The sequence below is a fragment of the Trichogramma pretiosum genome, unplaced genomic scaffold (genome assembly GCF_000599845.2).
Source record: "Trichogramma pretiosum strain Unisexual culture from Peru unplaced genomic scaffold, Tpre_2.0 scaffold6, whole genome shotgun sequence".
Lineage (NCBI taxonomy): Eukaryota > Metazoa > Arthropoda > Insecta > Hymenoptera > Trichogrammatidae > Trichogramma > Trichogramma pretiosum.
The window spans coordinates 2,184,926-2,198,153 of record NW_019641678.1 but is presented as its reverse complement, the minus strand read 5'-3'; the positions used below and the strand labels follow the sequence as shown (position 1 = coordinate 2,198,153).

The 13,228-nt window shown below is 31.3% G+C and overlaps 1 protein-coding gene across 3 annotated transcripts in view; it reads left to right on the top strand.

Moving 5' to 3' along the window:
* LOC106657943 (vacuolar protein sorting-associated protein 13) overlaps positions 1-9,740 on the top strand; it is a 21,692-nt gene extending 11,952 nt beyond the window's left edge. Inside the window, exons 25-44 of one of the 3 annotated variants that reach the window (XM_023460831.1) lie at positions 532-870; positions 946-1,109; positions 1,200-1,320; positions 1,481-1,660; positions 2,209-2,433; positions 2,496-2,711; positions 3,478-3,519; positions 4,559-4,762; positions 4,835-4,972; positions 5,044-5,451; positions 5,519-5,920; positions 5,980-6,196; positions 6,270-6,445; positions 6,519-6,638; positions 6,707-7,264; positions 7,332-7,501; positions 7,572-7,686; positions 7,754-7,885; positions 7,957-8,124; positions 8,190-9,740. In XM_023460831.1, coding sequence (XP_023316599.1) covers positions 532-870; positions 946-1,109; positions 1,200-1,320; positions 1,481-1,660; positions 2,209-2,433; positions 2,496-2,711; positions 3,478-3,519; positions 4,559-4,762; positions 4,835-4,972; positions 5,044-5,451; positions 5,519-5,920; positions 5,980-6,196; positions 6,270-6,445; positions 6,519-6,638; positions 6,707-7,264; positions 7,332-7,501; positions 7,572-7,686; positions 7,754-7,885; positions 7,957-8,124; positions 8,190-8,237 — 4,143 coding nt within the window. In that variant the 3' untranslated portion in view covers positions 8,238-9,740. The remainder of the gene's footprint in view (positions 1-531; positions 871-945; positions 1,110-1,199; positions 1,321-1,480; positions 1,661-2,208; positions 2,434-2,495; positions 2,712-3,477; positions 3,520-4,558; positions 4,763-4,834; positions 4,973-5,043; positions 5,452-5,518; positions 5,921-5,979; positions 6,197-6,269; positions 6,446-6,518; positions 6,639-6,706; positions 7,265-7,331; positions 7,502-7,571; positions 7,687-7,753; positions 7,886-7,956; positions 8,125-8,189) is intronic. The other 2 variants (XM_014379657.2, XM_023460832.1) reach the window with 2 other exon arrangements.
* Positions 9,741-13,228: the final 3,488 nt, after the last annotated feature.

The following is a 13,228-nucleotide window of genomic DNA, read 5'->3' as shown; positions in this document are numbered from 1 at the left end:
GTAGCGCCTTAAAAAAATTATTTTCGTGAAAAAAAGCGGTTTTTCAGCTCTAGGCTGAATGGACATGAATGAAAAATTCTGAAAAAATTCAAGGAATCGTTTTTTGACGTCAGAATTCAGAAAAAAATACTCCGGTCTGGTACATCGAACCATTTTACCGAAAATAAAATAATTTAAATTTTCAATGATTTTTTCTGAAGGCCTGAAGCACTCTAAAAATCTGAAAAAATTCAAGGTTGTTTGGATTGTTGAAAAGTACCTTCATGAATTTTTTCAGATTTTTTAATAGCTTCAGGCCTTCAGAAAAAATATAGATAGAAAATGGACGTCTATAGGGGAGGAGGGGGGTAGGAGGGGGGAGGGGGTCCAAAATTTTTGTTTTGGCACTTTTTTATCATGTACTATAACATACCAAAATTTCAGGAAAATCCGTGAACCTCGCCCGCAGGTTTATTTGAAAAATTCTGAATCTGACCCATATATGTATTATAAATACGTGCATGCGAATAATATTGAAATTTCATGCAACAGGTAGCAGAAGGCGAAGGTAATGTTCAGAAAAATCCTCGCGCATCCTATGCTGAAGTAATTTTAGAGTCTGGAGCTTCCGTAGAACTTGCGTCCAAAGTTAAAGTTGAAATACACTTATTAGAACAATTAAAGGCTGACACAGTAAAAGATCGGGGCATTAAAAAGTTCGTCATATCATTCAAAGGGATCGATGGAAAACTAGAGATTCCAGTTCTACGTGCAGACAAACGATTTTTCTCTTTAAAATATAGAAAAGAAGGTTCGGAAGAATGGGGTATCATATCCGATGTTGTTGTCGAAGACGGTAGTACTATTGTGACGTTGAGAAGTATCTTACAGGTAACATCAATTTCTAATGCAAAAAGCGAATTCTTGAACTTTTATTTATTGATTTTTACAATTGCTTAAACGAAGGTACACAATCATTTTTGTGAACCAGTATCAGTTTATTATATGACAAAGCGTGGTAACGAGGTTGAAAAAGTTGGCACTGTTTCTCCCGACGAGAAGCTTAATTTACCATTAGATGCTGTTTATACTCCTACCAATATCTACTGGCTCTTCTTCAGTATTGACGGGTAAGTAAAACATTTTAAATAAATCCTACTAGGAACTTGAAATGTAAATGTAAACATAATTATTGTCATGTAAAAATAATTATGTTATAGATACATGGTATCAATAGAACCATTCGTCTGGAAGGATCTTCAGAAAACTGTTTCGATGACGAAAGTTTTAAAATGCGAAACGCGCTCCAAAATGGACACGATCGAGCCCTTTTACATTCAGGTAATTGAAAAGAAATTCTTTTGGTTTCGTACCTGCTAAATTCTCGTGATATACTGATACATGATAACAACAAAAATGAAAGAAAGTAACATTAGGTAGGACAGTTGTCAGGGTTAAATTATTGTTTTTTCCCTATTTTTCATTGGGACTACATGTCTAGACGTTATACGCGATGCTGATAGTGGCTAGCGTCCTCTTTAGTAGCGAAACACTTGGTCATTTGGTGAATCTGGTCGAGCGTCAATTTCCCCGTTCAACTAATAGCCGTCGTCGACTCGCCGATTGGCGAGCTCGTATCGACTTACCTCATGTTTTTCAACCACCCGCTTCGCCTATTCAGGTATACTCTAATCTTGCAACTCACACACATTTTTATACTTCTAACACTATGTCCATCACAATGTTATTATATGCATGTATGTTAAAATACTATAAAATTAAATTTAGTATGTACTTGGATGAATATATGAAGTAAGAAATCATGTTCACGCATCAACATCGTTTACATTCATTCATTTTACTTATATCAAATAATTCTCGACGTAAACTGAGAAATTTCATGTTTATCGTCTGATACTTCATCTGACCTTTAATATAGGCTAGTGTTTTTGTAGTGCTTTTATCATTGCAATATTTTGTTTTATAAGTATTTTTAAGATGGAACGGTACACTTGAACATTAATAGGTTGACAAAGGAATTTAACATGAGAATGTCAGAAGCATGTTGAAAAATAAAGAAATTTCGGATGGTCGAGGAGGCAGTATCAGGCTTTATATGTTAACACCTGTTACTTGAATGACCCTATTGCTCCTCGCGCTGCTAGCAAAGAGTTTTCGTTAGATATTTTTAATTTACCAAATTGCAAATAACATTATGACTTTTTGCAGGCTGTTGGTGAAATTGAGCAGGTTTACTTCGAAAATACATCGCGACACACAATGGCAAGCACCATCTACAATGTCCATCTTTATCCATCGGTATATTTGAAGAACTTCCTTCCGATTGACATCGTCATATGTCTGCCTGGAAACACACAAGAACGAAAGGTTGAAGCAAGCACTACGTTACAAATACCCACAATCGATCCTAATCATTCCAACATCGTTATTAAAGTGAGTAAGAATAATTAAGCGTTAAAAAACACTCATTATTAAATTACTTTGCGGTTTCGTAGCTGATACAATATTTGGAAAAAGACTGGTCATGCAAAGTGGATATAACAGCCAATGCTCCAGAATTTTCGGTTTGGTCATTTGAATCATTTGACAGTGCACAGAAAGTCATTATGGATTTGGGCATACACACATCGTATAATCACGGATCAATAATCATGGCACTCTATTGTCCTTTCTGGATGCTGAATAAAACTGGTCTCATGCTTTCTTACCGGGTAAGTTTTTATCTTTACTCTCAAAAATACATCATCATACATTTTGTCTCGTTTAATATTTTGCTTTTCAACAATAATCGAATACATTCTAGGTACAAGGGTTTGTCATATTCATTATCTTTATGAATTGAATGAAATATACTTTTTGCTTACATTTTACTCCATGAATGACTTTGGCCTTTACCTTCTACTTTCATTAATATTACTAAGCTTACAAATGATTCGTCTTGATATTATTAATGATAATACTGCATCGTAATTTGAGTTTAAATTTTATTGGTTCAAAAACAATAATTAATTATTTAAAATTCATTATACATTTTCATAAAACTATTATTATTTTAAACGTCCAAACGCACATAATAGATTTAAGAATTGTTCACTAATAGCATTTTTTCTTTAGGAGATCACAAAGTCAGTCGAAGAATTGAATTTCCAATCTCATTTTCTGAAACTTCTACAGAATTTTTTTTTTAAAAGGCTCTTTGATGTCACCTTAGCAAGGTTATCTTCGAGCCTTTTAGAGATATATTTAGTAGAAATTATACAAAAAGAGATTAAAAAGTTTATTTTTGAACTAGTTTCAGCATCGCAGATCGTTACTTCTAACATAATAAATCATACATTTTTAGTACATACACCTTGACCCATAAAGATTCGATTTTCAAAAAACATCCATATTTTGACTTTTTCATAAAGAAATTGCATTAGTGTGCTAGTTTGTACATTGCACACCACTTAAACGCGACTTTCAATTGTTTTGCAGAAATCAAGTAAAGGTGGCAAAGAGCACTCAAGTCCGATCAAGGTAGAGAATCAAAAGTTATATCTGATTCAAAACATGTCTCTTTATGATTACATTTTTCTGTTGTTATTATTATTATTTAATTTGAAGATTATGTAATTGTTTCATTGATGTGTGCTGTCTTATAAGTTTATTCATTTGTTATTTTAAAAGCTTCCGAATAAGTTTACAACTCATTACAATAATATCTATTCTATATAAAGTATCTTTAATTACTCGTTTCACATTGATTCATATTTATTAAGCATATATTAACAAGCCACTTAACTTATTTTATTCGATCTAATTAAAGATACTATGATCGATAGATGTAATTATTTTTATAATGAATGATTTCGGCTTCAATGATATTACACACACGAGAAACGAGTTAATTTTGAATGTACCGGGCTACAAAAAAAAAGGAAATATTTACACGAGTAGTAGAAAAAACACTTGTTAATTGACTTTTCAGAGAAAACTATCGTGCATAAGATCGAGTGATCATCAAACACGCGGACGACTTGGATGGAGAAAGGTGGCGTGAAAATTGATAGATAAATCTCGCAAAATATCTCTTACTCCACATCGTCATCGGTGACATTGCATATGCCTTTATTTATTTTTCTCGCAAAATTTCACGCTATTTCAGCTTTTCTTTACAACGCATCATTGTTTCTGTAGGATTTTATTTCTGTAGGATGGATTATTTTTGAAACGGGTATTTTTTGGTGATGTGCTCATGATAAATCATTATTTTGCATGGTGCATCTGCATGTTTATGAATTGAATAGTTTTAAGTACATTTCAAAGGTGTGTGGCTGGCAATCTAATCTCTTTTCATCCAAACTAATTGCTATCATCTGTTAATAATAATATAAAATATATAATCAGAATTGCTTACATCAAATCAATCCGCTAAAATGATGTGGGAAAATGCAAATTATCAGCTGGTACACATTTCAAAAAAAATATATATATATAAACGCTTTTTTATTCTTTGGAAAAATGAATTTTCAATCTTACGATAAAAGTCGAAAATCATTCAATGATTCGTTTGCAGACTACAGAGGATCACCTGAACGTGTTATATCATCCAGAGACGTTCAAAGGCCCGATTTTATTTTCATTTAGATCCAAGGTATTTTTCGGCAAAAAAAAAGCCATGGTCCGCATTGAAGATGGTGAATGGTCAGATAAATTTTCCATCGATGTGGCTGGGAGTAAAGGTGTTGTATCATGTAAATACAATGGGAAAGTCTATCAGGTAATTTTTGAAAGGAAATTTACAGGGATAGTTGAGAAATAATTGGTTACCTTCTTTTCTTTTGAAATTTAGATTGGCGTTCATAATCAGCTCACGTATAATTCGTTAACAAAACAGATAACATTCACGCCATATTACGTGTTGATCAATGATGCAGACTTCATAATTGAGTGTCAAGAAGCTGATCGCCCCGCTGATCCACTCATCAAAGTAAATAAAACACTCACTAAATTTTATTTGGTTTTTCGTTTAAAATATTTCATGCTCTTTCGTTTTCCTAGGTGCCACCTGGTGAGTGCGCTGCCTTGTGGCCGCATTGTGAGCTAGAGGAAAAAACATTAAAAGCTAAAGTTTACGGGCATCCAGAAAAAACTGCTGCCTTTATTTATACTGACGTCCACAGTACTCTGCTAAAGCTCGACAACAAGTATGGTGGCATTAACGTTGATGTACAGATAAACGAAGGCGGAGTTTACGTATCGCTCTCGGCTTACACTCCGGGTAATGCACCGGCTTTGATAATCAACCACACCCCATTTCCAATGCATCTATGGGAAAAAGGCTCACTAAACGTGCGAACGATACAGTCGTATAACCGTATGTTTTACACCTGGGAAAATCCAGCAGGGCCAAGAATGCTCGTTTGGGAGGATGGAAATAAACGCGAAATCGCCGATAATCTTAAAAAAGTAATTACTTTGATATGTGCCATAGAATTTTGAACGAAAACTTCTTTTAACAATCATAATGCTTTAGGATAATTTAGGAGCCTTTATTATACCCGATATCGATCAAGAAGTTTATTACGTGTCTTTTCTCGATGGTACTCAAAGAGTATTGCTTTTCACGCCTAATCTGAAGATCGCTGAAGATTGTCAATTGGTTGGCGATCTCGAAATCATCGATCAGGACATAACTCTAAGTATTCATGGAGTTGGATTATCATTGGTAAATAATATCAATCGATCGGAGCTTCTGTATATGTGCATCGCAAGTTCTGGAATTATTTGGGAAACGAGAAAATCGATGAATGGTAGATGGCGTGCTTTAAACAATCGAGAAGTAGGAATGATCGAAGAAGGATATCAAAGATATATGAGAGAGCTTCAAGTTGATAAAGAAACGTTTTATCGAGTTTCTTTGGAACCAAAATTAGAAGTACGATCAATTAACTTCAATCTTTGTCATTTAATACTAATGGGTAAATCATATTATAGGTGGACTATATGAATATGGAAATGTTAAGACCCCATCGACGATTTTTACGTCGTACTTTCCAAACCGGTCTCTGGTTACAGTATCGGACTTCGGTACACCAAGTTCAGTTGCATGCTAAAATCAACCGGTTACAAATTGATAATCAATTATCAGATTGCGTATTTCCTGTTATATTGGCGCCCGTACCCCCGCCCAAAAGTGTCTCCCAAAGTTCAAGTAAGTTAGCCTCGGATTATTATAAATTTAACTTAATAAGTCTTGTACTATTTATCTTTATTAAATTGAATAGTTATGAAGCCTTTCGCCGAACTGAGTATGGTCAAACGTTTGCTAGCTCACAGTAATGTTCAACAATTTCGTTATTTTAAAGTGCTTGTTCAAGAGTTCCACATTAAAGTTGATTTAGCTTTCATGAACGCGCTCATGCTATATTTTGAGGCCGATAAAGCTAATGATACCCAAGAGGTAAAATAAAACTCGTACTCACAAACTATCGGAGATGTTGAAAAAATGAATATTTTTAATTTCAATATTTCAGAGTGAATTATTCAAAATCGATATGAAATTGGTAAATGAGCCTTTGCTACACCATGTTAACTTGATCACGACAGCCGAGCAAAAGAATTTCTTCGACTTGTTACATTTTTCACCACTTAAGGTACAGTTTTATTCAATTAAGAAATATTGAAGATTTTAATTATTTGTAATGATCTAAATATATTTTAGATTCACATAAGTTTTTCGATGACTGGAAGTGGAGGTGGCCCTTCAGCAGTACCCCAAGTACTTAATGTACTTCTTCAGGGTATTGGTGTTACCATAACTGACATAAATGATATTGTCTTCAAATTGGCGTACTTTGAGCGTGACTACGTATTTATGACTCACAATCAACTTATATCCGAGGCTACCAGTCACTACACTGGCCAAGCTATAAAACAACTTTACGTTTTAGTTCTTGGTCTTGATGTTATAGGCAATCCTTATGGTTTAGTTGTTGGAGCTATGAAAGGTGTGGAAGATCTTTTTTATGAACCATTCCAAGGTGCCATTCAAGGACCAAGCGAATTCGCTGAAGGTCTTTTGCTTGGGGTCAAAAGTGTGCTAGGTCATACTGTAGGTGGTATGGCTGGTGCTGTATCCAAAATTACTGGAGCAATGGGCAAAGGACTTGCTGCTTTAACGTTTGATAAAGATTATCAAAGAAAAAGACAAGAACAATTAAATAAGCAACCAGCTAATCTACAAGAGGGTTTGGCTAGAAGTGGAAAAGGACTTGTTATGGTAACGACGACGTCTTTTCTAAATTCATGAACTATACAAATTGTTTTCAATAAATTTCTTTTTATAGGGGGTCGTTGATGGTATATCAGGAGTTGTTATGAAGCCGATTTCGGGTGCTAGAGAAGAGGGTGTAGAAGGATTTTTCAAAGGGTTTGGCAAAGGAGTTGTTGGTCTTGTTACGAGACCAACTGCAGGTATTGTGGACTTTGCCAGTGGTTCATTTGGAGCAGTTAGAAGGTAATTTTGTTAGCTCATATTATTAATGATTTGCCAGCTAGCGTTCTATAACTTGAATATACTTTTTTAGAGCAACAGATATGAATGAAGAAGCAAAAAGAGTTAGACCTCCCCGCTTTTTGCAGCCTGACAGTTTGGTTAGACCTTATGTTCGCGATGATGCTGAAGGAAACAAGATACTTAGTGTAAATAACTAATTTATCATTTACTGTGCTTTATTATTCTTTATTAATGAAAAAACTTGATTTTTAGGAGCTAGAAAAAGGGAAATATGCAAATACCGATGTTTATTATTTTCACATGTTTATGCACAAAGACGTACTTTTACTTACTGATAAAAGAATCGCGTACCTTGAAAAATGTGATTTATTTGGTGGTTGGAAGGTATGTTTTATTTTAAATACTGCGTTATTAATAAAAAAATGTAAGCACAAACTGTTATGAATTTGTTTCAGGTTGATTGGTCTTACACTTGGCAAGAAATTGATCCACCTCCGATTATGGTTGACAAAGGAATTCAAGTGTGTATAAAAGATAACAGTAGAAGAAAGAAACTTGGAGGATTATTTGGAACTTCAGATATGGTAAAGGTTCTTCTCATCCCTGACTTACCAACAAAACAGGTTAGATACATTTTCTTTCGTCTGAATTATTTTACAATATTTAAATTATTATGTTTTTTTTATAGCTACTATGCAGCAAAATGCAAGAGCAACTTCGACAATATGAACTTTAGAATATAATGAATCCTGGAAGAAAGAAGAAAAGAAAATAAGTACCTGCCTCTCTGTAGTCAGGTTGTCAGGTTGTAAATTAAAAATCTAATAATTTTCAAATGCTTATGCACAAAGATGATATTATATTTACTTAACAAAGACTGACCAAAACGCTTACTGATACACAAAAGAAACTATATTCAGAAGTGACGAACAATATATGTTTTTCTTATAACGAGAACTAATCATGTATAGTTCTGGTTTAATTTGTGATCATAATGTTATAGTTTGGAAGTTAACTGTTAATTTATTGTTTTTTTAAAGAGAAAGCTCTAGTTGCTCGTGTCGTTAGATAATAAGTTAATAGAGTAGTCTAAAAGCCCTAGAAATAACTAATATTTTCTCATCGATAATAATCCATTATTCGACATTGTTAATGCTTTTGTACGTTTCCGAGCCTAGCGGTTCAATCTGTATTTAATTAATCTGTGCAAATAAGTATAATATGAAAGTTGATAATGTCAAAGAGCTTCATATTTTATTTTCTATAATCATTTGTTTTCCACTATATATAATATTATATATATACATAAAAATGTAATATGTTTATGCCGAAATTACGCAAAAAAGTATAGTATTTATGTGGCATTTCCCGTCAAACCCCCTTGCGCGGCTGCCGCACGATATTTTTTTGACCAATCACTTAATTTCTAACTTACTTTAAAAGTACCTACATGTATTTAGAAAAAACGAACTTATTATTAAGATTTTTCTAATAGTTTAAATCGAAAGAGCAGAACATTTTCTAACGAACCAGTTATGTTCCAGAAGTTGCTTTGAAGATTTTTACGAGTTATACCGAGAGAAAGAAAAAAAACATTGTTTTTGCACATTCAGTTGGCGTGGTGTGGCGAGAGATGCCATTTATTTGCATTATAACTGTCTCTGATTTTATTAAGGTATACCTCCCCATTTTCGGTCATGTCCCTATATTCGGTCAATAATTAATATTAACAATTTAATTATACGTAGGAAATTTTTTTTTAATAATTGGTTGAATGAATCGAACATCTTCAACAGAAATATATTATTCAAATTCAGATATCAAGTTTCAAAAATTAATTCAAAGTTGACCGAAATGAGAGCCTAACTGACCGAAAATAGGGGCATATACCTTACAGATAAATTTCCTTTTATCTCTGAATTACTATGTTGAAAAACTTGTATAATGCTTGTTAAATTGAAAATTTTATATACTTTTTTTGTTGTTTTGTATAAGTCTTACTTATTGAAGAATATACTTGAAAAATTGTATAAGAGCAAAGAGTTAATTTATTGATACATGTAAATCAATAGTAAGCATTGTTCAAATATTTGATCAAATATAGCGAACGTTAAACGCTAATGATTATTGATTTCGATACAGGATGATGGTCCTATTGTCTGAAACTGTTGTTACATTTTCCATCGTTGTGTCGCATCTTGTACAGATTTTAAAAAATAGACACGTTAATGATATACTATTACTTTGTTGATTAATCAAAAATCCCTTACTTTTACAATTCTCCAATCCAACCGTTTCATTAAGCTATTAACATTTTTCCAAAATATTTTTCTAAAATTTGTCATGAAATACTTGAGTTTTTTGACTCAACGGCTTATCAGTGAGAAAATTAAAAAACCAATTATAAAATCAATATAGTTTTGTTTAAATAAGATCTTTATTTTGGCGAGTTACAACGATATAATAAATACATACATACATGGAATTTGGCTCACAAACGCTAAACAATTACTTTAATTATTTTATGCTTCTCGAACAAGTTAGCAATTAATTTTTTGTTTTTATCCACTTCACGCTTACATGCAATTCTACATATTGCTAATTCGTATTTATATTTATATTCAAAGTGTTTTTCTGTTTTTGTAAACCTTATTAATAATAATAGCTTTTATACGCACAGGTTTGTCAATGCAGAAGAAATTTTTTTACATAATTATCGTCTTGATTATTATAAAATTATAATTCAAAGTATACATTTTACAATATCATCTATTATACACCGTTTAACAAAAATGAGAATGTTTCATTAAAAAACTACAACGTTTTCATTTTTTGCTCATTTATTGTTCTCATTCTATCAATGTTTCGCTTTTTCGATATCGCATCGATATTTTTTATACTTTTTAAAGTAGGTGACGAGATTGTAGCTGAAGAAATTAATTTTTTTTTACAGATTCATATGTTATAGGTAAAGGGATTCAAAATACAATATATACTTGCGGTACATAATACATCATTGTTATTTGGTCAAAGATTTCCATATGGTATAATAAGTATAATGAAGAATATTGTCAGCTTTTCTTATCGAAAAATACTCGAGAATATTTTGTAACTAAAATCGAATGTTATACTTTCTTGGGATCTTTTTTACTTTTTCACGTATATTCCTAATATTTGTAACTACTTTTGACTTAATTAAAACTTTCTGGAGAATCTTATCTAGTTCAATACAATATTTTCAATTCATGTATGGGCTTTTTTCGGTTCATACTTACCAAAAGCTCAAAGTATAATTTTTTGTACTCTTACGGTTACATATCAATATTTTCAATGCTTATTGTCATCAGTAGAACGTATATTTTATTTATAGTTTACAATTTACAGTAAAACGTTTTAAATGAATGAAATTTATAAATAACAATTAATAATTACTTTTCAAACTTCTAGTAGATAACAATTTTTCTCTCTTTATTTTTTTTTAAGATTCAAAATAGAAAGTTAAAATATCATGTTAAATCTGTAGCAGTGGCTCTTGCCGTATTCTAATGTATACGTAAAGTAAATGTATAATGTGTATATGCATCTGTAAAAGTGTATTTTAAATTTAATTTTTCGTCCCGATATTGTAAAATATCGGTCCGCATACTTTCATTTTTGCAGTACTTTATTTGATTATCTATGATAGTATTGTCTTGAGTTTTTTGTTTGATCAAATTATTGAATACGTCCCTCTGTCTGCCAATAACTCTAATGCGTAGATATATTTGAACTATTACACAATACTTCAACACCGACATCTATTAAATCTTTCGTAAATTCTTATACTCAAATTGAAACGCAATTTGATTTGTAAATTTGAAATAAATGTTTTCTTTCCTGTACAGATTTATGGCACTAATTTACGTATATGCTTAAGAAATATTTTATACGTATTGAAATAAATTTGATTAATGCATGATGTTTTAAAAGGATGAAAATATAATTTCCATAGTAATTATTTGACTATAAAAAATGATATGCACTTTTGATATATTCATATTGAAGAATTTTCATTCGTCCACATCCGATTAACCTTATGGAAAACTAAAAATTATTTTAATCAACTTCGAATTGTCTGGTGTTCATCAATTATTAAATAATTTTTTTTATGATTTTTTTTGTATATTTTACTGCCTAGGGGCTAGCGCACCTCTTTGATATAAGAATTATTTGTTGAATATTGTGTATAGAAATTTCATAGAACAAATTCTTATAGTTCTACGTAAACATTATTTTTTTATTTCTTTTGTTAATGTAAACTTTAAAAGCATCAAATCGCAATTCCTACCCAACAATAATTCTATGTGCCTTGCTAACGATTTTCCGAATAATTTTCCAAATTTATTACAATTGATTGGCAGTGATGAATCAAGACTATACATATTGAGGTCTGAGATGATGATATTACGATGGAGTTCAATACATAAGACACATACTTATTTCAGGTTTGCAGATATATATTATGTCTATTTCACCTCAGATCTCAATAAATACTTTATACTTATTAAATTAAAATATTTTTGACAAATTTTTTAATAAAATCTCTGTGACATCGATGTATCAAAGTGTCAAGCCAATCAAATTAAATATGGAATATCAAATTCCTTGCATCTAATTCCGTTGAATAGGCGATTTATCTAAAATTAAATAACAATATACATATAATATGGCGTATACATTATGTAATATACCTTGAAATTTATTTGATATTAGACGAGATTTTGATGAATAAAAAAAACTTTAACAAAAATAGCACTTTTGTTAATCTGCAGCTCGTATACGTGACAAAACTTCAAAGAAGAGCAGAACATGAACATCATATTTCTTTTGAATCATGATTTTCATCAAACTATGTACCGAAACGCAGAATTATTGAGAAATAAAGAATTGAAATTTTTTCGAATAAATAGTTTTTTTTTTAGATATTCATAGAATTTTAAGCGAGGAACAAATGAGATTTACTTGAAATGAGCTAACATACCAACTGCTTCGGAATTTTTGTGATATTAAAATCATCATTCGTTAAGTGCATTGTTATGTTTTTCTACTAGTATACTTTTATTTAATATATGTACATGCGCATGTTATAGGTATAATATTTAATTTTGATTACTTATCATCGTCCACTTATTAATTCTTTTTCTTCTCACTTTAATTCTTATCGGTTCGTTGGTACTAATCGTACCAACTATACTTTCAAGTTTGATTGTGCTTGTTCAGCGTTCTATTGTCAAAATGGAAATTGACCAAAGTGGCGCGAATAAACGAGAGTTACTTCTGTTTTATTCAGCGATTTATCCTCCAAATATTTTTCCCAGTGTACACACACATACGCTCACAGACAACACAAACCACACACATGCAATCTTGTCAATTCATTTGCCCTTACTTTTCATCTATAGAAAATGTGTCGTATATAATATCATTTAGTATATATATCATATATAATAATTATTATCATTCATATTTATTTATTGATAAAGCACAGATACGAGTTTTGTTTCGGTTATAATTTCTATGTAAAACCACATTTACATATGTATTTTTTATGTATAATCTGTATACATATAATATATTATTATCATAAGATGACATTCATTTATATACGTTTCCAAATTTATATGCATATAATATGACACTAGTTTTTTATTTATACTTTGATTAACTCGACAATTTTTTATTATCAAA